The sequence below is a fragment of the Nematostella vectensis genome, chromosome 10 (assembly GCF_932526225.1).
Source record: "Nematostella vectensis chromosome 10, jaNemVect1.1, whole genome shotgun sequence".
In the NCBI taxonomy this organism is placed as follows: domain Eukaryota; kingdom Metazoa; phylum Cnidaria; class Anthozoa; order Actiniaria; family Edwardsiidae; genus Nematostella; species Nematostella vectensis.
Window position 1 is genome coordinate 9,471,452 of NC_064043.1, and position 25,127 is coordinate 9,496,578.

The 25,127-nt window shown below is 44.5% G+C and overlaps 2 protein-coding genes across 2 annotated transcripts in view; one reads left to right on the forward strand and one right to left on the reverse strand.

Moving 5' to 3' along the window:
- Positions 1-52: 52 nt before the first annotated feature.
- Positions 53-19,014, forward strand: LOC5502578 (ran GTPase-activating protein 1). The gene is made up of 15 exons (XM_032370859.2): positions 53-327; positions 1,866-1,993; positions 2,389-2,628; positions 3,298-3,432; positions 3,742-3,843; positions 3,992-4,048; positions 4,680-4,793; positions 4,912-5,011; positions 5,573-5,829; positions 9,268-9,375; positions 17,329-17,373; positions 17,619-17,667; positions 17,851-17,939; positions 18,143-18,264; positions 18,733-19,014. The coding sequence occupies exons 1-15, from the start codon at positions 207-209 to the stop codon at positions 18,800-18,802; spliced, it is 1,737 nt and encodes a 578-aa protein (XP_032226750.1). The 5' UTR covers positions 53-206; the 3' UTR covers positions 18,803-19,014.
- A 483-nt stretch (positions 19,015-19,497) lies between these two features.
- LOC5502574 (ATP-binding cassette sub-family C member 5) overlaps positions 19,498-25,127 on the reverse strand; it is a 38,471-nt gene continuing 32,841 nt past the window's right edge. The window contains exons 25-30 of the mRNA XM_032370858.2: positions 24,463-24,532; positions 23,521-23,599; positions 22,823-22,936; positions 22,703-22,748; positions 21,730-21,848; positions 19,498-20,155 (exon numbers count right to left, since the gene is read on the reverse strand). Coding sequence (XP_032226749.1) covers positions 19,883-20,155; positions 21,730-21,848; positions 22,703-22,748; positions 22,823-22,936; positions 23,521-23,599; positions 24,463-24,532 — 701 coding nt within the window. The 3' untranslated portion in view covers positions 19,498-19,882. The remainder of the gene's footprint in view (positions 20,156-21,729; positions 21,849-22,702; positions 22,749-22,822; positions 22,937-23,520; positions 23,600-24,462; positions 24,533-25,127) is intronic.

Genomic DNA, 25,127 nt, shown 5'->3' on the forward strand with positions numbered 1-25,127 from the left:
GTCTCCTGTGGTTTGCGACCGTGGTCCTGTCGTGCCAGCGGAGTCTCTCATTAGTCCGCCGCCTGTGAAGTGAAGTCGGTTACGGCACATGGTGTTCCAAGTTTGAAGGCTCTAAATTACCATCGCTACGGAGATTAAACCACGATCTCCCCAAGGATCTATTCTACACACTGAACTCGCTGCTCTTCATTTTGCCCAGCCGCAAAATGTCGCTTAAAAAAGACGATGTAGGTGATGTAACGGAGCTACTTGCGAAAACGAAGGTCGCACAAGTCAACTTGATCAGTTTCAAAGGAGAAAGCCTCAAACTTAACAGTGCCGAAGATGGTAAGCAAAAAAAACGAAGTGTAGGATTCCTTGTATCAGTTCCCGAGAAATTCCCCGTCTTGTCCATACCAAGAAAATAGCTGTATAGTAAATAATGAAACATGGTCATTTGGATTGAACAATTCTGTTGTTAAAAATTTAAAAAATTTCTTGTCGAAGTGAAACTTGGATAACTTAAGTAAGTTATTTTTTGTTGACATAATACACAACAGTTCTAGCTACATGTAGGTAACCGTCGAATCTTAAATTACGTATACCGGTATGTATGTTAGTGCTACAAATAATATATTACAAAGTCTCTAGAAGTCTCCTCTTTTTTCAAAATTTTATATTTTTAGCTGACGTCAAGTTTTAAGTTATATCAAGTTGTTAAGTGTGCCAGTTTATTAGATGTGCTAATGACTAGTTATATAACGATCTTGGCCAATATTTTTTATCTTTTTTCCCAGCTGTATGTGAAACTGGCACTCTGTTCAAATATTGGTATTTGTGCAAAAATAAATTTTTAAGATTTGTTTTGCAAAATATAATTATAGTATCGTATAAAATATGTGAAAGGCTAGGCCTCAATTAAAAAAAAATAGGAAAAAAAGTAGCAAGAAATTTTTGTTTCACTCACTATTTATCTTATGTCAAATTAAGCATAAAACTAACTTTAGGCTTATGAAGATACCATCATCTATTAAAATTTTACTCTGTATGCTTTTATATAAGGCTCTTGTTACTGTACTTTGCTTCTGGTTACTTAATGTTGCTTTCTGAAAATGATGCTATTATTGACAGCATCATTATACAAAGTTGTGCCTTTTTGAAAGTTAAAAGTCTTAGATGAAATAATCGTGGGTGCAATCGTGGGTGCATCATACTCCACTTGGGCTCTGTAACTTAAAACCTTTGTCATCTTATTATAATTATTTTAGGGAGTGATTATACTGTCTCCCTTTTTGTATGTGAATGTCTAATGTTTTTAGAATGTGTGAAAACTGACCTGCAAAAGTGGAGACACTATGCTGCCAAGGCCCTGCTGGTTCCCTTTGCCAGCATTTTTGATGATGTGTGATAGATCATTAATGACCTGCAAACAGTTGTATGTAACAGCTCAAAACGTTTACATAATTTCCCTGATTTTGGTTTGATGGCAACAAACCATGAAGTGGTTACTATGGCGTGGAATGAACAGTTTAAGTATTATTTAGTTTTCTCTAAAATGTAGTGATTTTTGTAAAAGTAAATTGCTTTACTATTCAGGACTTTGTTAACTTGTTACAATGAACTATACATTTCAAATTTCTAATATATTTTTTTAAATTCCTATAACATTATTGACCCTTTAACTAGACAGTTTTCCCTTTAAGGTTTGATTTGATGCCGTCAATGAAACGCAGGTCTAGGGGAAAACTTATGGGGGACCACAACCCTTCCCTCTGTGAGAGGGAAAAAATTATGTAAAGAGAATCACCTCATGTCTTCATGTTGCAACCCCCTCTGGAAAAATCCCGGATCCACCCCTGAACTGGGTACATATTTTTCTAATACAGCTGCAAAAATCTGTGAAGCAATCAAAAACTGCAAGGATATGCAAGCACTTTGTCTGGAAGGAAACACGATTGGTGTAGAGGCAGCAAAAGCCATTGCTGAAGCTTTGTCAAAGAGACCTGAATTTGAGGTACAGTCCATTATTTCCTATCAATCTACACCATACAGTATTAATTGCTTTAAGCATAACCACTTCCAAATGGTGGAAAGGTGTTGTAAGTGGATTATGGTACAGTATCCTTTATCTTGTCCTAATGTGTTTAAGCACTGATTGCTGCAAACTCTTTCAAAGTGTCTAACTGTTTTGTTGTAAGCCCTACCCGTATCCTCCATTATTGACTTTGTGATGGCCACCCTTTGATTCATATTTCAGATGCCCATTCAAACTAAACAATTAAAAGTATATTGAGAATGTATATATGAACGTTAACTCATATACTATAAAAGGGAGTTACTTGGGATTTGAATGTTGTTGTGATTCAATTTTTGTGTTAAAATTGCATACTTTTCTAATCTGTTCTCCAGAGAGCACTATGGAGTGATATGTTCACAGGCCGTGTACGAGCAGAGATTCCACCAGCTATGGAAGCTCTCAGTGATGCTGTCATCTCTGCCGGCACCAGACTTGTTGAGCTGGACTTGAGTGATAATGCATTTGGTCCTGATGGAGTTAAGGCCTGCGTCAAACTCCTGACAAGTCCAGCATGTTATAGTCTCAAGATACTCAGGTTTAACAACAATGGACTGGGCGTTGGTGGCGGAAAAGTGAGTTCTGAAGATTTTAGCTGAAGGCTATACTTCATTAACATTCACAAAACTGTAGATTTTTTATTTGACTTATTTGCTGGAAGTCAATCACGCTGCCATTTCATACTCCTGCACAATGCAGTGATTGAGTGACTCAAAAAAATTTCCGTCGGCTTATTCAAGCAAGTAACTGAGAAACTTTCCATAAAATAACAATAATGTATCAGACCTCATCATTTACATTTTTTTTGCAGTTTTCCTGCAAATAAACAATTGTACATTTTCGATTGTAAACAATAACAAAGGAGCGGTTGATCTTTAAGGAAGAGGTGAAATCATTTTTATGAGTAGTTTAAACATTTCAGTCATATTTCCTAAAAAAATATCTAGGAGTAAAAAAAAGGAAATACACCTCTTTTTCTATTATTTGCTCATGGTGTAAAGCCTTTGTACTGTACCTGTTTTTCTGGTAAAACCCTGGTTGAAAAAGTGTGATAGACCACTGTTTTTTGTAACCTAACAAGCCATTTAGTATTGTGATTGTAATGATACCTTTTTTAATCCTTTATCCTCAGTTACTATCAGGTGCTTTACTTGATAACCAGTGCCACTGTTTTTTGTAACCTTAACAAGCCATGTAGTATTGTGATTGTAATGATACCTTTTTTTTTAATACTTTATCCTCAGTTACTATCAGGTGCTTTACTTGATAACCACAAGTCCAGCACAGCAGCTGGAACTCCACTCAAGCTTGAAGTATTCATCTCTGGCAGAAACAGACTTGAAAACCCAGGCTCTAAATGCCTTGCTGAAGCATTCAAGGTATTATTACCCAAGGCTTTTTATTGCCTTCTAAAAGAGGCAACTTCAGGGCCATGTCTAGAAAACAACACAGTGGTGTCCAGAGCAGTATTTCACTGACTTTGTAGAATTGTAACATTCAAAATAGCATATTTAGCTCCAATAATACTGTAGGTCACTAGATCCATTTTTAGCTATCAAATACACACTCTGAAAATTAATGGCTGGTCCTCATTATGTTTTTTTGGTAAATGATTGTTGGCAGTGATTGTGTTTTAATCACATTCAAACTTTTATAGAATGTATACTAACATTGCTTTATGGTTTTAGACTATTGGTACCCTTGTTGAAGTACAAATGCCACAGAATGGCATTCAGCATGAGGGTATAACAGCTTTGGCTGAGTCATTCAGGTCAAATCCAAACTTGAAGGTACTCTATACAATATAAGATCTTCCCTCTGTTTCCAATAAATTAATAAATCGTTTTACATTTGCCATGGTCTCTTTGTATGGCAAAAACAGTACTTAGAAAGGAATTTAATGGAATGACCTACAATTATTCATTGTTTTTTTTGCAGATCATTAATCTAAATGATAACATCTTTACTGAGAAAGGAGCTACTTCAATGGCCAAGGTATGACATACTGTAGTTATGGAACAGATCGACCTCGCAATATGCAGCTACATACTGCAAATATTCAACACTGTTACTGTATGTTTTGAGATGCAAAGTGTGTACATACATACAATGACAGGTTGGTCTTTGATTATCAAGTGGAGCCTTGATATTGTAGTTCGTACTTGAATTACTTGTGCTACAGTGGATGCTGTTTTTAAGTAACTAAATAGCTTGAGCTCCCCACTCAAACTATATTTCATTTTGCTTGAGGGTTCAAGTTGGACTCTGCTGTATTGTGAGTCATGCCTAGTGCACACTAGTGACATAACGACATTACAACATAGGCCCGCACACTCTTTTTAGCCTTTTTTCTCTTATGTTGTTGTGTTCATGTCGCTTTGTTTGGCTTATGTCAGAATTTTGAACCATTCACATTTGAACATATGAACATAAGGGTGCACACGCCTACTGTAAGTCATTATGCCGTTATGTCACTAGTGTGCACCAGGCATCAGTTATTAGTAGAATATGACATGAAATACAGGAGCACATCTATCTAAGAATGCCTTTCTTATTTCATTATCATTTGCTTATGGTGTAAAGCCCTTGTACCTGTTAAATACTACACCCTTCTCTCTGCTATTAGGTGCTTCCTACATTAAATAATGTTGAGGTCATCAACTTTGGAGACTGCTTGGTGAAGTCTGCCGGAGCTGTTGCACTTGCAGAGGCCTGTTGTACCTCATTACCAAACCTAAAGGTACCTTAATATGTAATGTTGAAAGGTTCATGCTGAAAATAGCCAAGGAATCCTCCTGAATACTTGTTATGTGTACAATACTGTTTGTAATTGACTGTTACTTGTGTTATGTTCTTAGGAACTTATCCTGTCATTCGATGAAATCAAGAAAGATGCAGCTCTAACTGTCGCCAAGTCTGTGCAAAACAAGGCAGATTTCAAAAAACTTGATCTAAATGGTACCATTATTTTTGCACTATTCAGTAGTAACATGTCATACTATGATAAAACACATGGACTACATCCCTAAAAAAGAGCCCCAGACAGTAGAAGTTGGTTTTTGCTAAAATATACTAACTTGCCTTCAAAGTGGGCAATAAGATATGCTGCTAGAATACTAAAGTTTATTGTCATCTGCGCTCTTTTTGTCTGAGGTGACCCACACATGACCAACACATGGAAACTCAGATGTGAAGTGCTTATTCATTTATTGTTTGTAAAGCTATTCACAAGTGTTTCTTGAAAATGGGAGTTAAGCCATAGTCAGAGTGTGTGTGCCCCCTTTACACTGATCTGTCTCCTTTGTCTTGTTTTATATTTGCCTTCTTCCCTTCAAGAGATCGTGCATACAGCTAGGCTGCGTGCAGCCAGAAATTGTTCCATTATTATTATTATTATTAGTAATAATGGAACTATTTCCGGCTGCACGCCGGCTAGCATACAGCATGCCCCTTAGTGTTTATATTTTAATAGTTGGGCATAAGCCACAGACAATTAAAAAGAGATGTTCTTGTTGCTAGGGAACTGCCTGGGTGATGAGGGTGTTGAGGAGCTTAAGGCGTTCATGAAGGCAACTCCAGACATTCTCAGTAGCCTGAGTGATGACGAAGGTGATGAGGATGATGACGATGAAGATCAAGATCTTGAGGATCTCGGGAATGAGGACAGCGAAGGTGAAGAAGTTGATGACCTTGCTTTGTCTGTCGAAGGTGTCAGCATAAAACCAAAGTCACCTCTACTTGGAGGTGATTCAGAATTAGAAGCACAATTAACCAAGGTAAGAGTGGGCTTCTAGCTTATAAAGGCTCCAGAGCCATTGTTACAGTACACTCCTGTTTTGGTTTTATTGAATATTTAAGTATGTTACCATTTCAGAAAATTTGTATTCTAGAAAAAGCATGGAGCTGTTTTTATTGTATGTATTGTATGAATTGAATGTCACAACGATTTAAGTGGATTAAGTTTGCTGCTAAAATATACATTTTATGTACATTTTGTTTGAGGCTCTAAAATATTTGTCACACAAGTTGGTGACGGAATGTTTAAAAATATTCTCCAGAATACTATGCTGTGAGTTTGGCACTTTTATGTTCTAAATCGCTGGATTTTAAGCTGATAAGAGTTTCAATTAATGAGTAAAATGATTTCACACATTTTTTTTTTATTTTTTAAACCACAATTGTTGATTGTTGTTGTTTTGAACTTGTTTTTTTAAGATTTTTACATTTATTTTCTCATTCAAGATGTTTAGTGGAAAAATACTCCATCAATGCTTTCAATTAAAAATCCGTAGATCTTCTGATACTGTACTCTTTTTCTTGCATTAGAAGGGCTGGATGTAGCTACAGTAACTAATATACAGTAAAAAGTAAACACTAAACTATTTTTAAAGGCCCATAAGCAACCAAGCCTACATTAGATTGAGGCTCTATTTTAGGGCTGCACTAAAATAGAAAGTCAACAAATTGTTTCAGACGATAGAAGAAGAAACCTCTTCTATCGTTGTTAAAATCGTGTTAACATCGTTGAAATGCGGCTCAAAGTTTTAAATAGTTATCGTTTTACCTGGCAAATAATTCTAAGATTTATCTATATGCTGGCATTTATGCGATGTCATATGAAAGCGGTTTTACGACCTCGAGCCGAAGGTCGCGGTAAATTGAAGTATGTAAAAAGGATCGTGAAACTTGTATTAATCGTTCACTGACGTCCAAGTGTTCGGCATATATTCTCCTCGACTTCTTGCTTCATGGTTATTAACCTAGAGTTTTAATTACAGGTTATAATACTTATCAGTGATAAAAAAAAGAATAGTTTTGAGTTTGAGTGATCGCGTGGAATAAACCAACATCTTTCCCGATGACATCAATCTTTATTTGTCAATGATCCTTATCCTGAAGCACGCATTGCTTGGTAGCTTCTTTGTTACACTATGTTCTTGTCTTCCTACATACTGGCTTTCTTCACCGGTGAAAACAAGATTAAACATGCACCTCGAGTGTTGGTAGTGAATAATTATGCGTATTATGGTCCTCCAATCAAATCGCTCGCAAGACAATGGCGCTATTTCAAAACAACAACAATCGCTTTGGTTGCCAATGGGGCTTTAAGCTGCTGTGTGATTTCTTGTAATGCACCTATTAAAATAAATGTGTAAATTAGTGTTGTCACTCACTAAAGAAAATGTACAGTAGTTTGCGATAATATTAAGTGTATAAGTTTTAAATGTAATTTTCTGTTTACTTTTAGGCATCCAGCCCTTCCTGAGGTACAAATGAATAAAGAGATGCGGTTGCGAAGCATTTTAACATCTGTAATCACAATACACTCACAACAAGCAATTTTACTAAACTAGGTTTTTTACTCCCTATAGACATGGTTTTCCTAACAAAATGTCATCAGAAGGGGGATTAATGCTAGTGTCATGAATCCCACAAATAATGTACAGAGTAGTATCTTGAGTTATTGTAATAAGATTTTTACAGTACTCTTAACATGACCCTCAAGAAACTTAAATAAACAAAGTACTGTAGATGCGAAATTAGTAGCTGTACCACCAACATTAGTTGTATCAAATGGAGATGTCACTGTCACTGAGAGGGTTAAAACTCTTATTTTTGTTTGTTAGAGGGTCAAGTCTTTGACATGATAGACTAGACTACTTCAACTAGTCTCTGAGCTGACTGCACTATGTTTACAGAGTTCCTTGTAGTACCCTCTTGTGTATACATTTGTGTCTCTGGAACCCATCTTACCTGCTTGCTTAAGGACTATTTAGAAATGCTTGATTGTTAGCAGAATAGAAATTTAGGAAGTGCAGGCACCGCCTAATAATATTTAGTTTCAGACATCCTTGCAGAATTTAAGCTCCTGGGATTGTTTTCAAACTTGATGAAAGCATGATTTCTTTAATTATTTCGCTTTGATCAGTGAGTTACTCCTGCTTTGATTTATGATGTTGTTTCAATTGTTGAAAACCACAAAAAAAGCTCTTAGGTCACTTAGTAGTTATTTATAGCAAGGTCTGACCTTCATCATCCACTTTTTGATGTTCTCCATGTAAATAATGCTTACTTATACTTGACACATACAGTTGTGAAACTGATTTTTTATTTGATTTCTTGTTACGTTTTCATTAAGAAAGCATTGCACAATAAATGATACAGTATGTATTTCTGTAAATAACTTTTTAATAAAATATCCACAAATCATAGGTCTTTAGTATAGTGAATTATAAAGCGTTTTTAGCAGGTTATTATTTATTACATTAATCATTTATTGACATCTATTCCATATGCTATGAAAAAGTTTACTGAGTTATGTGATGTAAACTGAAAGGAGTAAAAAAAATGTTTTGTGTGTTACCAGAATCCACATCAGCAGATGCTTCTCACAAATAAAATGAATACACATAATATATGGAATTCTTGGTTTTATTTGTATTTTGTTTTAGCATTTTGGGAATCCTTGTTCAGAGTTTCTCATAATACTCAAAATCCCGGAAAAATCATGTACCTCAAGTATATCTCAGAGCATCATAAAGCTAAAATCTCATTACACTATCTTATTCCAAAGCACTAAACTAAATCATTCACCTTCCAAGTGATGTGGTGACAGAGGCCTAATGGGGGTTGGGGCACTGGGGGCCCAACCCCATCTAGTTTCAAAAATCATAAATAATAGTATGGCATCCTCAGGGACCCAGGGCATGGCGGAGGCGAGCATGGTAGAGGGGGGATGTCTTTTCTCCCCTCTTCTTTCTCCCCTCTGCCGCTCTCTCCTCAGCTGACCTCTGCGACGCCCTGGGTCCTGAGGATGCCAGTATGGATACGACTGTGTCCCCCAATGTTTTTTTAATGTTTCCGTTCCCCCCCCCATATACCCTTGGTCTCAGACAAAAGGGACCATGCTAAATCATAAAAGCAATTTCCACCTCATAATACCACCCTAGAAATGAGAATTTTTGTGGTTTAACATTGTATTGCTAAAGGCAGAATTTAAACACCAATTTTGTTGAGAAACTGTTGACTGCTTGATTATATAAAAAGTGAGAAATACATTGTGTAAGCTGGTCTGCTTGCAGCTGGTATGCTGAATTGCAAAGAAAGAAGATACTTCATTGTCTAACAGAACACATCTTAGGATGGGGATTGTTTTTTTTGTGGAAGGTGATTTTGGAGTACCGGTAAAGAGAGTTTCTTCTGTGTAATTTTAGGAGCCAAGTCCGGAGGATGTATCAAGCTTCCTCTCATCTCCGTCTTTGAAGACATTCAAGGCATTACCTGGCAGTCAGGCTTATAAGCTTATGACTAAAATCCTTATGGTATGAACCCCAGCAATAAATCTTAGCTTGCTCACAAGTTGTGTATCTGGAGTGTGCACAAAGGCTGTCTATTGCTAGGTATCTGTCTTAGGTACTGTATGTCCCTAAGTAACCCATCCCCCCGGCCACAAAGGGCAAGTTCATCCCATCCACCTGGGCACAAAGGGCAAGTTCATCCCATCCCCCGGGCACAAAGGGCAAGTTCATCCCATCCACCGGGCACAAAGGGCAAGTTCATCCCATCCACTGGGCACAAAGGGCAAGTTCATCTTATCCCACGGGCACAAAGGGCAAGTTCATCCCATCCACCTGGCACAAAGGGCAAGTTCATCCCATCCACCGGGCACAAAGGGCAAGTTCATCCCACCCACGGGCACAAAGGGCAAGTTCATTCCATCCCCCCGGGCACAAAGGGCAAGTTCATCCCATCCACTGGCCACAAAGGGCAAGTTTATCCCATCCCACGGGCACAAAGGGCAAGTTCATCCCATCCCACGGGCACAAAGGGCAAGTTCATTCCATCCACCTGGCACAAAGGGCAAGTTCATCCCATCCCCTGGGCACAAAGCCCAAGTTCATCCCATCCCCCCGGGCACAAAGGGCAAGTTCATCCCATCCACTGGGCACAAAGGGCAAGTTCATCCCATCCCACAGGCACAAAGGGCAAGTTTATTCCATTCCCCGGGCACAAAGGGCAAGTTCATTCCATCCACCTGACTTAAAGGGCAAGTTCATCCCACCCCACGGGCACAAAGGGCAAGTTTATCCCATCCCCCTGGCACAAAGGGCAAGTTCATCCCATCCCCCTGGCCACAAAGGGCAAGTTCATCCCATCCCCTGGGCACAAAGGGCAAGTTCATCCCATCCACTGTTCACAAAGTGCAAGTTCATCCAATCCCACGGGCACAAAGGGCAAGTTCATCCCATCCACCGGGCACAATGGGCAAGTTCATTCCATCCACCTGGCACAAAGGGCAAGTTCATCCAATCCCCCGGGCACAAAGCCCAAGTTCATCCCATCCACTGGGCACAATGGGCAAGTTCATCCCATCCCACAGGCACAAAGCCCAAGTTTATTCCATCCCCCGGGCACAAAGCGCAAGTTCAACCCATCCACCTGGCACAAAGGGCAAGTTCATTCCATCCACCTGGCACAAAGGGCAAGTTCATTCCATCCCCCGGGCACAAAGGGCAAGTTCATCCCATCCCCCTGGCCACAAAGGGCAAGTTCATCCCATCCCCTGGGCACAAAGGGCAAGTTCATCCCATCCACTGTTCACAAAGTGCAAGTTCATCCAATCCCACGGGCACAAAGGGCAAGTTCATCCCATCCACCGGGCACAATGGGCAAGTTCATTCCATCCACCTGGCACAAAGGGCAAGTTCATCCAATCCCCCGGGCACAAAGCCCAAGTTCATCCCATCCACTGGGCACAATGGGCAAGTTCATCCCATCCCACAGGCACAAAGCCCAAGTTTATTCCATCCCCCGGGCACAAAGCGCAAGTTCAACCCATCCACCTGGCACAAAGGGCAAGTTCATTCCATCCACCTGGCACAAAGGGCAAGTTCATTCCATCCACCTGGCACAAAGGGCAAGTTCATCCCATCCACTGGGCACAAAGGGCAAGTTCATCCCATCCACTGGGCACAAAGGGCAAGTTAATCCCATCCCACGGGCACAAAGGGCAAGTTCATTCCATCCACCTGGCACAAAGGGCAAGTTCATCCCATCCACCGGGCACAAAGGGCAAGTTCATCCCATCCCCCTGGGCACAAAGGGCAAGTTCATTCCTTCCACCAGGCACAAAGGGCAAGTTCATTCCTTCCACCAGGCACAAAGGGCAAGTTCATCCCATCCCCCGGGCACAAAGGGCAAGTTTATCCCATCCCCCCGGGCACAAAGGGCAAGTTCATCCCATCCCCTGGGCACAAAGGGCAAGTTCATCCCATCCACTGTTCACAAAGGGCAAGTTCATCCCATCCACTGGCCACAAAGGGCAAGTTCATCCCATCCCACAGGCACAAAGGGCAAGTTCATCTTATCCCACGGGCACAAAGGGCAAGTTCATCCCATCCACCTGGCACAAAGGGCAAGTTCATCTTATCCCACGGGCACAAAGGGCAAGTTCATCCCATCCACCTGGCACAAAGGGCAAGTTCATCCCATCCACCGGGCACAAAGGGCAAGTTCATCCCATCCCACAGGCACAAAGCCCAAGTTCATCCCATCCACTGGGCACAAATAGCAAGTTCATCCCATCCACTGGCCACAAAGGGCAAGTTCATCCCATCCCCTGGGCACAAAGGGCAAGTTCATCCCATCCCACGGGCACAAAGGGCAAGTTCATTCCATCCACCGGGCACAAAGGGCAAGTTCATCCCATCCACTGGGCACAAAGGGCAAGTTCATCGCATCCACCGGGCACAAAGGGCAAGTTAATCCCATCCCACGGGCACAAAGGGCAAGTTCATTCCATCCACCGGGCACAAAGGGCAAGTTCATCCCATCCACCGGGCACAAAGGGCAAGTTAATCCCATCCCACGGGCACAAAGGGCAAGTTCATCCCATCCACCGGGCACAAAGGGCAAGTTAATCCCATCCCACGGGCACAAAGGGCAAGTTCATTCCATCCACCTGGCACAAAGGGCAAGTTCATCCCATCCACCGGGCACAAAGGGCAAGTTCATCCCATCCCACAGGCACAAAGCCCAAGTTCATTCCATCCACTGGGCACAAATAGCAAGTTCATCCCATCCATTGGGCACAAAGGGCAAGTTCATCCCATCCACCTGGCACAAAGGGCAAGTTCATCCCATCCACTGGGCACAAAGGGCAAGTTCATCCCATCCACCGGGCACAAAGGGCAAGTTCATCCCATCCACTGGGCACAAAGGGCAAGTTCATCCCATCCACCGGGCACAAAGGGCAAGTTAATCCCATCCCACGGGCACAAAGGGCAAGTTCATTCCATCCACCGGGCACAAAGGGCAAGTTAATCCCATCCCACGGGCACAAAGGGCAAGTTCATTCCATCCACCTGGCACAAAGGGCAAGTTCATCCCTTCCACCGGGCACAAAGGGCAAGTTCATCCCATCCCCCTGGGCACAAAGGGCAAGTTCATTCCTTCCACCAGGCACAAAGGGCAAGTTCATCCCATCCCCCGGGCACAAAGGGCAAGTTCATCCCATCCCCCCGGGCACAAAGGGCAAATTCATCCCATCCCCTGGGCACAAAGGGCAAGTTCATCCCATCCACTGTTCACAAAGGGCAAGTTCATCCCATCCCCCTGGGCACAAAGGGCAAGTTCATCTTATCCCACAGGCACAAAGCCCAAGTTCATCCCATCCACTGTTCACAAAGGGCAAGTTCATCCCATCCCCCTGGGCACAAAGGGCAAGTTCATCCCATCCACCGGGCACAAAGGGCAAGTTAATCCTATCCACCGGCCACAATGGGCAAGTTCATCCCATCCACTGGGCACAAAGGGCAAGTTCATCCCATCCCACGGGCACAAAGGGCAAATTCATCCCATCTCACGGGCACAAAGGGCAAGTTCATCCCATCCACCGGGCACAAAGGGCAAGTTCATCCCATCCACTGGGCACAAAGGGCAAGTTCATCCCATCTCCCGGGCACAAAGGGCAAGTTCATTTCATCCACTGGGCACAAAGCGCAAGTTCATCCCATCCCCTGGGCACAAAGCCCAAGTTCATCCCATCCCACGGGCACAAAGGGCAAGTTCATCCCATCCACTGGGCACAAAGGGCAAGTTCATCCCATCCACTGGGCACAAAGGGCAAGTTCATCCCATCCCCCCGGGCACAAAGGGCAAGTTCATCCCATCCACTGGCCACAAAGGGCAAGTTTATCCCATCCACTGGGCACAAAGGGCAAGTTCATTCCATCCACTGGGCACAAAGGGCAAGTTCATCCCATCTCCCGGGCACAAAGGGCAAGTTCATTTCATCCACTGGGCACAAAGCGCAAGTTCATCCCATCCCCTGGGCACAAAGCCCAAGTTCATCCCATCCCACGGGCACAAAGGGCAAGTTCATCCCATCCACTGGGCACAAAGGGCAAGTTCATCCCATCCACTGGGCACAAAGGGCAAGTTCATCCCATCCACTGGGCACAAAGGGCAAGTTCATCCCATCCACTGGGCACAAAGGGCAAGTTCATCCCATCCACTGGGCACAAAGGGCAAGTTCATCCCATCCCACGGGCACAAAGGGCAAGTTTATTCCATCTCCCGGGCACAAAGGGCAAGTTCATCCCATCCACTGGGCACAAAGGGCAAGTTCATCCCATCCACTGGGCACAAAGGGCAAGTTCATCCCATCCACTGGGCACAAAGGGCAAGTTCATCCCATCTCCCGGGCACAAAGGGCAAGTTCATTCCATCCCCTGGACACAAAGGGCAATTTCATCCCATCCACTGGGCACAAAGGGCAAGTTCATTCCATCCACCTGGCACAAAGGGCAAGTTCATCCCACCCCACGGGCACAAAGGGCAAGTTCATTCCATCCACTGGGCACAAAGGTCAAGTTCATCCCATCCACCGGGCACAAAGGGCAAGTTCATCCCATCCCCCCGGGCACAAAGGGCAAGTTCATCCCATCCACTGGGCACAAAGGGCAAGTTCATCCCATCCACTGGGCACAAAGGGCAAGTTCATCCCATCCACCTGGCACAAAGGGCAAGTTCATCCCATCCCACGGGCACAAAGGGCAAGTTCATTCCATCCACTGGGCACAAAGGGCAAGTTCATCCCATTTCACGGGCACAAAGGGCAAGTTCATCCCATCCACCGGGCACAAAGGGCAAGTTCATCCCATCCACCGGGCACAAAGGGCAAGTTCATCCCATCCCACGGGCACAAAGGGCAAGTTCATCCCATCCACCGGGCACAAAGGGCAAGTTCATTCCATCCCACGGGCACAAAGGGCAAGTTCATCCCATCCACAGGGCACAAAGGGCAAGTTCATCCCATCCCACAGGCACAAAGGGCAAGTTCATCCCATCCCACGGGCACAAAGGGCACGTTCATTCCATCCACTGGCCACAAAGGGCAAGTTCATCCCATCCACTGGGCACAAAGGGCAAGTTCATCCCATCCACTGGGCACAAAGGGCAAGTTCATCCCATCCCCCTGGGCACAAAGGGCAAGTTCATCCTATCCACCGGCCACAATGGGCAAGTTCATCCCATCCACTGGGCACAAAGGGCAAGTTCATCCCATCCCACGGGCACAAAGGGCAAATTCATCCCATCTCACGGGCACAAAGGGCAAGTTCATCCCATCCACCAGGCACAAAGGGCAAGTTCATCCCATCCACTGGGCACAAAGGGCAAGTTCATCCCATCTCCCGGGCACAAAGGGCAAGTTCATTTCATCCACTGGGCACAAAGCGCAAGTTTATCCCATCCCCTGGGCACAAAGCCCAAGTTCATCCCATCCCACGGGCACAAAGGGCAAGTTCATCCCATCCACTGGGCACAAAGGGCAAGTTCATCCCATCCATTGGGCACAAAGGGCAAGTTCATCCCATCCACTGGGCACAAAGGGCAAGTTCATCCCATCCACTGGGCACAAAGGGCAAGTTCATCCCATCCATTGGGCACAAAGGGCAAGTTCATCCCATCCACTGGCCACAAAGGGCAAGTTCATCCCATCCACTGGGCACAAAGGGCAAGTTCATTCCATCCACTGGGCACAAAGGGCAAGTTCATCCCATCTCCCGGGCACAAAGGGCAAGTTCATTTCATCCACTGGGCACAAAGCCCAAGTTCATCCCATCCACTGGGCACAAAGGGCAAGTTCATTCCATCCACCTGGCACAAAGGGCAAGTTCATCCCACCCCACGGGCACAAAGGGCAAGTTCATTCCATCCACTGGGCACAAAGGTCAAGTTCATCCCATCCACCGGGCACAAAGGGCAAGTTCATCCCATCCACTGGGCACAAAGGGCAAGTTCATCCCATCCACCTGGCACAAAGGGCAAGTTCATCCCATCCCACGGGCACAAAGGGCAAGTTCATCCCATCCACTGGGCACAAAGGGCAAGTTCATCCCATCTCACGGGCACAAAGGGCAAGTTCATCCCATCCCACGGGCACAAAGGGCAAGTTCATCCATCCACCGGGCACAAAGGGCAAGTTCATCCCATCCACCGGGCACAAAGGGCAAGTTCATTCCATCCACCTGGCACAAAAGGCAAGTTTATTCCATCCCCCGGGCACAAAGGGCAAGTTTATTCCATCCACCTGTCACAAAGGGCAAGTTCATCCCATCCCACGGGCACGAAGGGCAAGTTCATCCCATCCACCAGGCACAAAGAGCAAGTTCATCCCATCCACCTGGCACAAAGGGCAAGTTCAATCCATCCCACGGACACAAAGGGCAAGTTCATCCCATCCACCTGGCACAAAGGGCAAATTCATCCCATCCCCCTGGCCACAAAGGGCAAGTTCATCCCATCCCCCTGGCCACGAAGGGCAAGTTTATTCCATCCCTTGGGCACAAAGGGCAATTTCATCCCATCCACCGGGCACAAAGGGCAAGTTCATCCCATCCACCTGGCACAAAGGGCAAGTTCATCCCATCCACCGGGCACAAAGGGCAAGTTCATCCCATCCCACGGGCACAAAGGGCAAGTTCATCCCATCCACCTGGCACAAAGGGCAAGTTCATCCCATCCCCCAGGGCACAAAGGGCAAGTTCATCCCATCCACCGGGCACAAAGGGCAAGTTCACCCCATCCACCGGGCACAAAGGGCAAGTTCATCCCATCCACCGAGCACAAAGGGCAAGTTCATCCCATCCACCGAGCACAAAGGGCAAGTTCATCCCATCCACTGGGCACAAAGGGCAAGTTCATCCCATCCCACGGGCACAAAGGGCAAGTTCATCCCATCCCACGGGCACATAGGGCAAGTTCATCCCATCCCACCGGCACAAAGGGCAAGTTCATTCCATCCCCCTGGGCACAAGGGGCAAATTCATCCCATCCCCTGGGCACAAAGGGCAAGTTCATCCCATCCACTGGGCACAAAGGGCAAGTTCATCCCATCCCACGGGCACAAAGGGCAAATTCATCCCATCCCCTGGGCACAAAGGGCAAGTTCATCCCATCCACTGGGCACAAAGGGCAAGTTCATCCCATCCACTGGGCACAAAGGGCAAGTTCATCCCATCCACTGGGCACAAAGGGCAAGTTCATCCCATCCCCTGGGCACAAAGCGCAAGTTCATCCCATCCACTGGGCACAAAGGGCAAGTTCATCCCATCCCACGGGCACAAAGGGCAAGTTCATTCCATCCACTGGGCACAAAGGGCAAGTTCATCCCATCCCCCTGGGCACAAAGGGCAAGTTCATCCCATCCCACGGGCACAAAGGGCAAGTTCATCCCATCCACCGGGCACAAAGGGCAAGTTCATCCCATCCACTGGCACAAAGGGCACGTTCATTCCATCCACCGGGCACAAAGGGCAAGTTCATTCCATCCCCCCGGGCACAAAGGGCAAGTTCATCCCATCCACTGGGCACAAAGGGCAAGTTCATCCCATCCACTGGGCACAAAGGGCAAGTTCATCCCATCCACTGGGCACAAAGGGCAAGTTCATCCCATCCACCGGGCACAAAGGGCAAGTTCATCCCATCCACCGGGCACAAAGGGCAAGTTTATTCCATCTCCCGGGCACAAAGGGCAAGTTCATTCCATCTCCCGGGCACAAAGGGCAAGCAGTGGGTGGCTTTGTTATGCGGTGCTTGCCAGGGATCTCAGCACACCCGCAACCTTGGCCGCACATGCTTATACCTTTACCATCAAACAATGGTGTCTCACACAAAGAACTCTGGATTTGATACCTTTTTTATAATATCTATGCCTGCTCACTTCCTGGCTAAGCTGCAATCAAGAAATCTTAACTTGTTTTAATTTACAGGAGGAGAGCTACAAAAGCTATAAGCTTGGCCGTTGCTTTGTTAAGGTGAGCAGGTGACCTATTTGAAATAAGGTTGCACCTTGGGAATCGGTGTTCTCTTAGCCTTCAGTGTTACATACAGTAGGTATGAAACAAATAACTGAAGGAAAATCAAGGCGTGGAAACTTGGAATTTGTTTTTGCTCCTATCAACATCAAAATAGAGGTGTTATTTTGGGCTATCATAATTTTAAGACTATTTGTTATGTTATACAATGCAAGGAGAGATGACTTTTGTCAATATTTCTCCAGGTGACGGCAAGTCTTGAGGAAGATATGGACGCCATTAAAATCTGTACAGGTGGGAAATCTCCTCCATTTGCCGAAATTTTCTCCGCCCTCTCCTCCCTTCTCGCTTTGCAAGAGAGCCTTAATATGCCCTTGGTGAAAGACCATTCGTACCATTGCCTTAATGGGAAACAGCCAAGACCTTTGTTCGGTAAACGTCTGCTTTATAATTCGATAGATCTGATTCCTTTTTCAGATGCTATACTAGGAACAGCTCTTTGTTCATCAACCTTCGACGAAAAGGAGCTCGCCACTGCTATATTAGTACGGCTTGGATTTCTCAAGGTATGTACTGACTAGAGTGAAGTGTAAGGTTCCGAACTTGGTTAAAGGGGAGAGATTAGTCAACCGAGAGGTGTACAAATAGTAGGGAAAGGATTAAGCGAAAGGAAGATTGGTAGATAAGATAGAGTTATAAATAAAGAGGAAGAATTAATAGGAATTAACACTTCTAGCCTTAAAACCCAAGCCATTATATACTATTTCAGAGTGAAAGCAAAGAAGAGCCAGTGCAAAAGCTCGCTGGCCCCCTGGTGGGTCTCCAGCACGCCGCCCAGCAAAAATACTTCACCAAGTCGCTCGCTGCTTACTTTATCGCGTTCCTTTCAAGGTGAATCAGAAGAATTTCGAAGAAGGCCTTAAAGCCGCATTGTCACCAGTTTACTTCAGGTCGATTACGTAGCAATCTCCGATGATTTTTAACGGATAAAGCGAAAAATATTGAAACAGTGTGTCTATTGGAAATTTCCTCGAGGATGTGATCGATAATTTAGAGCGGATGGCCTGTTAAATATCTCGGATTCTAATAGACTCTTTTGTCTTTTAACGGTTGAGGTTTCCGTCGGACCTCCGGAAGTAAACTGGTGACAATGCGGCCTTAAGTCAGAAGCATTTGAGGGGGAAGGGGCTATAACAACAGACCTTATTACGCTACTAACACGTATGGATCGTTTTTGGGAGAGTTCCACAAAAAGGGATCCCGCCCGTTTTCACTTGGTGGGGTTGGTCCCCCCCCCCCCCCCCCCCCCATATACTACAGGCCTTGGTGACGTTTTCTAATTCGAATATTTCATTCCAGACCAAGTAACAAACTAGAACATCACTCAAGCATAAGACATGGACTCCTTCAGGCTCTGTATCAGGTTTGAGTGGTCCTGGAAACCGGATGTGGAAATCGGTTTCTTAATGAACGCTTTAGCGTCTTGATGTCTGTTGACGCAATTTGGGTGACAGGAAGTGTGAAAGGCACACCCTTTCGATTGTAACTGTAAAAGTCTGAAAAGCATGTCCCTGCCAGAGCCTGTAGCTTTCTACCTCAATTTGTCAATATGATATCTTCTGAGCCTTACAATGTTACCCCTAAAAAAACCTGCAAACTGAAATGTTATTTTTCGCCATGTCCTCTAATCCTATCACAGCCAAAACTTCATCAAAACGCTTGATGCTCTGCGTTTTTCACTTAGCTTTCGTGTTAGATTCACTACCTGTCTGCAATTGCGTGCTGTTTCTTGATTTACACATAGCTAGTAACAAACGAGGGTACTACTGACCAAGGAGCCTAGCTGTTGATGTGAGGTTAGCGCTGTAACTATATTGGTGTCGGGGTGCAATGCCCCGTAGTAGATAAAATATTCATTCGTTTACTTTCATATGCATATTGTATTCATAAAAAAAACTACCGTCAAGTAGATTTCCCTCTACCATTGCGGACCATCCAATGATGATTTTGTTGTTTTTTCGATGAGAGGTCGAATTCCTGTTTCTCATTCTAATACTGGAAATAGCTACCCGGCATTAAATGATATACCCTTTGTTTCGTATTACACAAATGAATCGAACTGTGTTACTTTTGAGATTTTATTGAAAATATAAATATGAGCTTCCGCTTCACATTGTCACCTTATTTTATTTTTTTACATATTTTTTTTTTGTTTCCCCTTCGTAAAAAAAAATACACCATTTCGTAAAAAAGAAATGAAAAAATACATACTGTCGTATTGTATATTGTGCACGTGTGGCGAATTCTATAGAAGTTTGAATTCATGAAATTGAAAAAACATGACAGGTTGACTTTTTCTTCCTGAAATGCTTTGTTTATGTTGACTAGATTGTGCTTATCATGTTTCTTTATTTATACATGATGAAAGAATATCATGATACAAATAATGCGGTGCTCTGAATTGTCTAAAGTTTCTTAATGTAGCAACTTTTACAAACCCCTATTGCCTTTACAACTGTGTAATTTGTTCAGCTGTATCATCTTCAAATCCATCATTGCTATATACGGCAACAGGTGGAATCTTATCAACCGCTGGCTTGCCAGGTGTTAAACTGGCGGCTCGCTTCATTTCGGATAACGTGACATCATCGATAGCGATATCCCTACGTGGTTTCTTGCCTTGCGCCTCTTCAGTCTTCTGTAGGTCAGCGGCTTGCAGGAGCTTACTGAAGTAAGACTCTGGATCGGCAGATAGTACTGAAGGCTCATCGAACTCTACGATCTAGCAGAAAAAGGAAGATTACGGTATTAGGGTAAGCTTAGAATCAGACGTAAAGATCCTGCCTTTATATTGTTTTGACAGCTGGAGTATAAGTATGAATAGTTGCTGTAACTGAAGAAGGTGTGAGTTTGTTGGTGAGAACTTGGGAAGGTGAGTGTGGACACAGGCCTACCATCCTAATGGAGGGGTTAGTTCTCAGAACGGATCTCAGATTTTCTTATCAAAGAATAAAGGTCAAATAAACACTTATTCCGTTGGCTTTAATGTCTTGAGGGTGAGCAGACGAGAAAGTAGGTTTCTCCCTCAAGACATAAAAGATATCTTAATGAGTGTTTATTTGACCTTTATTCTATGATAAAAAAATCTGAGATCCGTTTTTGAACTAACACCGGCGGGCGAATATCTCCATCAGGATGGTAAGCCTGGCGTGGGGTTGCATCCACACATACTTTTACTGAGGGGTGGGGTGAGTTTGATGGGGACAAGGGGGTTGTTAGGGTGTGGCTGTATGTCCCAGGCCTTTAGCTGTCACTGTAAGGGGAGCTTTTGTAAAGGGAGGGGGTCATTTTGTTGTAGAGATTGGGGAAATGTGAGTTGTATCCACAGTCACTGTAAGGGGAAGTGTGAGTTTGTTGGTGAGAACAATAAGTTGCAAGGGTTGGGTTGTACCCTTATGTTTGCTGTCAGTGTTAGGGTATGGGCGAGTTTGTGAGGTCAGGGATGAGTAGGGTTATTGTGTTTACATGCACAATGGCTATCATTGAGGGGAGAACAAGGGTACGTGAGGGTGGGAAGGTAGCTACACACACTTGAGGTGGGGCTGTTTCCACGCATACTTTTGCTGTCACTGGGGTAGGGGTGGGGGATGTATCGGCATTCACTTTTGCTGTCACTGGGGTAGGGGTGGGGGATGCATCCACATTCACTTTTGCTGTCACTGGGGTAGGGGTGGGGGATGTATCCGCATTCACTTTTGCTGTCACTGGGGTAGGGTTGGGGGATGCATCCGCATTCACTTTTGCTGTCACTGGGGTAGGGGTGGGGGATGCATCCACATTCACTTTTGCTGTCACTGGGGTAGGGGTGGGGGATGTATCCGCATTCACTTTTGCTGTCACTGGGGTAGGGTTGGGGGATGCATCCGCATTCACTTTTGCTGTCACTGGGGTAGGGGTGGGGGATGCATCCACATTCACTTTTGCTGTCACTGGTATATGGTAAGGGTTGTGTGTGAATACAACCCTAACCATATCCCATGTCAGGAAAAGTATGTGTGGATACAACCCTAAGTAGCTTTAGGGATAGGGTTGTACTTTTTGTTCTTTGTAACCTTTGCTGTCAATGGCATAGGGGTGGGGATGCAGAGGCAGATCCAGTAGTTCCAAAAAAAGGGGCCTAAGCAAGGGTTTCAAGAAGGGGGGGGTGATTCATTCTTCTTCGGTGGATTTCCCTATATTTTTGTTACTTTTTAGCCAAATATCTGAAAAAAGCGGGGCCTGGGCTCGTTCTGCGCACCCATAGAACCGCCCCTGGGGTGTACTCACACATACATTTGCTGATATATTAACACGTACCTTGCCAGCTTCCATAACCATGATCCTATCGGCAGTCAGCACGGTGTTAAGGCGGTGGGCAATCGTCAAAACAGTACAGTCCACGAACGCATCGCGTATTGTGTCCTGGATCTTAGCGTCTGAAATATAATGGCTGAGGATTAACATTCTAAACATCCCAAATCAATAGCACCTGCAACTAGTTACATGCGCGCATGGACTGATTATTTATGTGTTTATTCCTGCCTAGTCTCAGGAGTTCTTACCGAAACCGTTCTTAGGAAACCCAATAAGAACGCCTGGGACTAGGCTGAACACAGGAAGCCCAATAAGAACGCCTGGGACTAGGCAGAACACAGGAAACCCAATAAGGACTGGGACTAGGCTGGACACAGGAAACCCAATAAGAATGCCTGGGACTAGGCAGAACACAGGAAACCCAATAAGAATGCCTGGGACTAGGCTGGACACAGGAAACCCAATAAGAATGCCTGTGACTAGGCTGGACACAGGAAACCCAATAAGAACGCCTGTGACTAGGCAGAACACAGGAAACCCAATAAGAACGCCTGGGACTAGGTAGGCTGAACACAGGAAACCCAATAAGAACGCCTGGGACTAGGCTGAACACAGGAAACCCAATAAGAACGCCTGTGACTAGGCAGAACACAGGAAACCCAATAAGAACGCCTGGGACTAGGCTGAACACAGGAAACCCAATAAGAACGCCTGGGACTAGGCTGAACACAGAAAACCCAATAAGAACGCCTGGGACTAGGCTGAACACAGGAAACCCAATAAGAACGCCAACTAGGCTGAACACAGGGATAATAAGAACGCCTGGGACTAGGCTGAACACAGGATACCCAATAAGAACGCCTGGGACTAGGCTGAACACAGGAAACCCAATAAGAACGCCTGGGACTAACTACAGGAAAACCAATAAGAACGCCTGTAACTAGGCTTTTATTCATACTTTTAATTTCCCACAAACCTGTTTCAGAGTCGATAGCTGCTGTCGCCTCATCCATCATAAGAATCTGCGACAAACATTCAAAGAATCTTATTTTTCCGTGCATTAGACATTTTCGACTTGTAACTATGCTGAGTATACCTTGCTGTGTCTTAGTAGAGCACGAGCCATGCAGATTAGTTGTCGCTCGCCCACTGAGAAATTTTCTCCATTCTCAACCACAGGCGCCTCGAGTTTTAGCGGTAAATTACTGACCTGATAAGATGAATGGTGAAGAGGTTACTTTGATTTTTTTTCACACAAGATTTGTAAAAGTCCAGGAAAAATTTTGTCAGAGGTCCTACCACCCAACCCCAACCCTGAAAATTTTCAAACATTGGGTTTGGAATTGTTAAATTTCCAATTTTGATTTGAAATCACATATTACAAAGGCGTAAGAAGACTGATTTTACCGTGAATTATTGAAATAAACGAAAAATATTTCATGCACCCTTAGACTTTCTTCCTGAATATTTGGGATGGCTAGTTCTTTAAAGCCTATTAAGCGATTGTGTTTTTTTGCCGGAAATTAGTTGTCCGGGAAAGTTTTTTTGAGCATCATAGTAAGATTTTTGGAGCATAAAGAATAAGCATAATAATGAAATTTGTCAGCATAATGTGGACAACCCTAACTAGGGAGCTCTAATCGGGATTCCTGTATTCAAATTAAACCGTGAGGGGCATGGGGTCTGCTGGTAGTGTTTGTTGTGATGTCACAATTCTTAATGACTGCCACAGGTAGCCTGGATAGAACACCTTGAACGTGGTTGTCCTCTGACGAGATTTTCCATTCCACTCACCATATCCTTCAAGTGCGATCTTTCCAGTGCCTTCCAGAGCTCTTCATCTGAATACTTGCGAAACGGGTCCAAATTGAACCTGAACACAAACGATAGATAATTCCCACAAGATGGATATTACGGCACTGATAACAAGTTAAATCTGAATACAAACCATAGATATAAACGAATGATAGCAAGCTCAGCTTACAAGCAACAGATATATGCCAATGAAAGGCATACAATGCACGTAGCTAGAAGCGGACTACCTATAAAAACGGCATTTTCCTATTGAAAGATTCCCTTTTTCTTCACTTTCGGAGGAAGACAAAGAAATAGAACAAGCGGTCCCCCATCCTGAAAAAGGCCGTATATTCGTATGGAGGAATTGCCATTTTTTTATACTAGCGAAGAAGGCGGAGACGGTCCGCTTATGCCTCCTTCGCACTGATTTAAAGTTTGCTCTTGCGTCGTCTCCTTCTCTGTCCTTGTTTCCTTTGCTGGTAAAGAGCCGTCTCTAGCCTATTGCCTGTTATGAAATATACATGCCAGTGACCGCCTCCCTACCCCCCTACCCCCTCCAGTCCTCGGCCACTCTTGGCCACCTGGCTACGTGCCCCGAGTCATGACCTCCGTAACTACGCGCGCCTCCCCCTCCAGTCCTTCCCACTCTTGGCCACCTGGCTACGTGCCCTGGGTCATGACCTCCGTAACTACGCCCGCCTCCCCACCCAGTCCTCCCCACTCTTGGCCACCTGGCTACGTGCCCTGGGTCATGACCTCCGTAACTACGCCCGCCTCCCCCTCCAGTCCTCCCCACTCTTGGCCACCTGGCTACGTGTCCCGAGTCATGACCTCCGTAACTACGCCCGCCTCCCAACCTCTCCCCCCTCCAGTCCTCCCCACTCTTGGCCACCTGGCTACGTGCCCCGAGTCATGACCTCCGTAACTACGCCACTTTACCTGATAGTGCCTGCAAACAGGACCGGATCTTGGGGAATGATGGAAATCTTGGAGCGCAGGTCTTGTAATCCTGTAGAGAGGGTAAGGGAGATACGTGAAACATGCAAGAACTAGCCAAAGTCCCATTGTCCTGCGGCAAAACTAGCTTTATCGTAGCTTCCCTACATATGAGCTTTTTTGTAGTTAACATACAGCCAGGACATAAAGAAGATTAGTGAGATTTTGAAGAAATTGCGTAAAACAGTTCCTTCCTTATATAACTTATTCTGATGATTTCTGTGGTGATACAATCAGAAGAAGAAAGACCATAGCTGTCACTTGTCTTATATTTACAAGGTTCCCCACAAATTCCTGAAAATTTTCATCATTTTTTTTCCATAAAAATTAACTTTATAACCAAAATCTTCAAAAATATCATGATGTTTATTGTGTTATGTGTGTTTTATGCTTAAATATTTCGTATATGCTAATTTAAATGTGACATGCCAGTATGAATTTTTCGCTATTTTGCCTAGTTCTTACACGAACCGTTACAAATAGATCTCGTTTTTTTGGCGGCGTGCGTCTGGCGTCAGTTATCCACGGATGGCTCCACAAGGGTATCATGAACAAAAAAGTACACAAAGAAATCGTGTCTGTTGTGACAAAATAACAAGCTCCAGCAA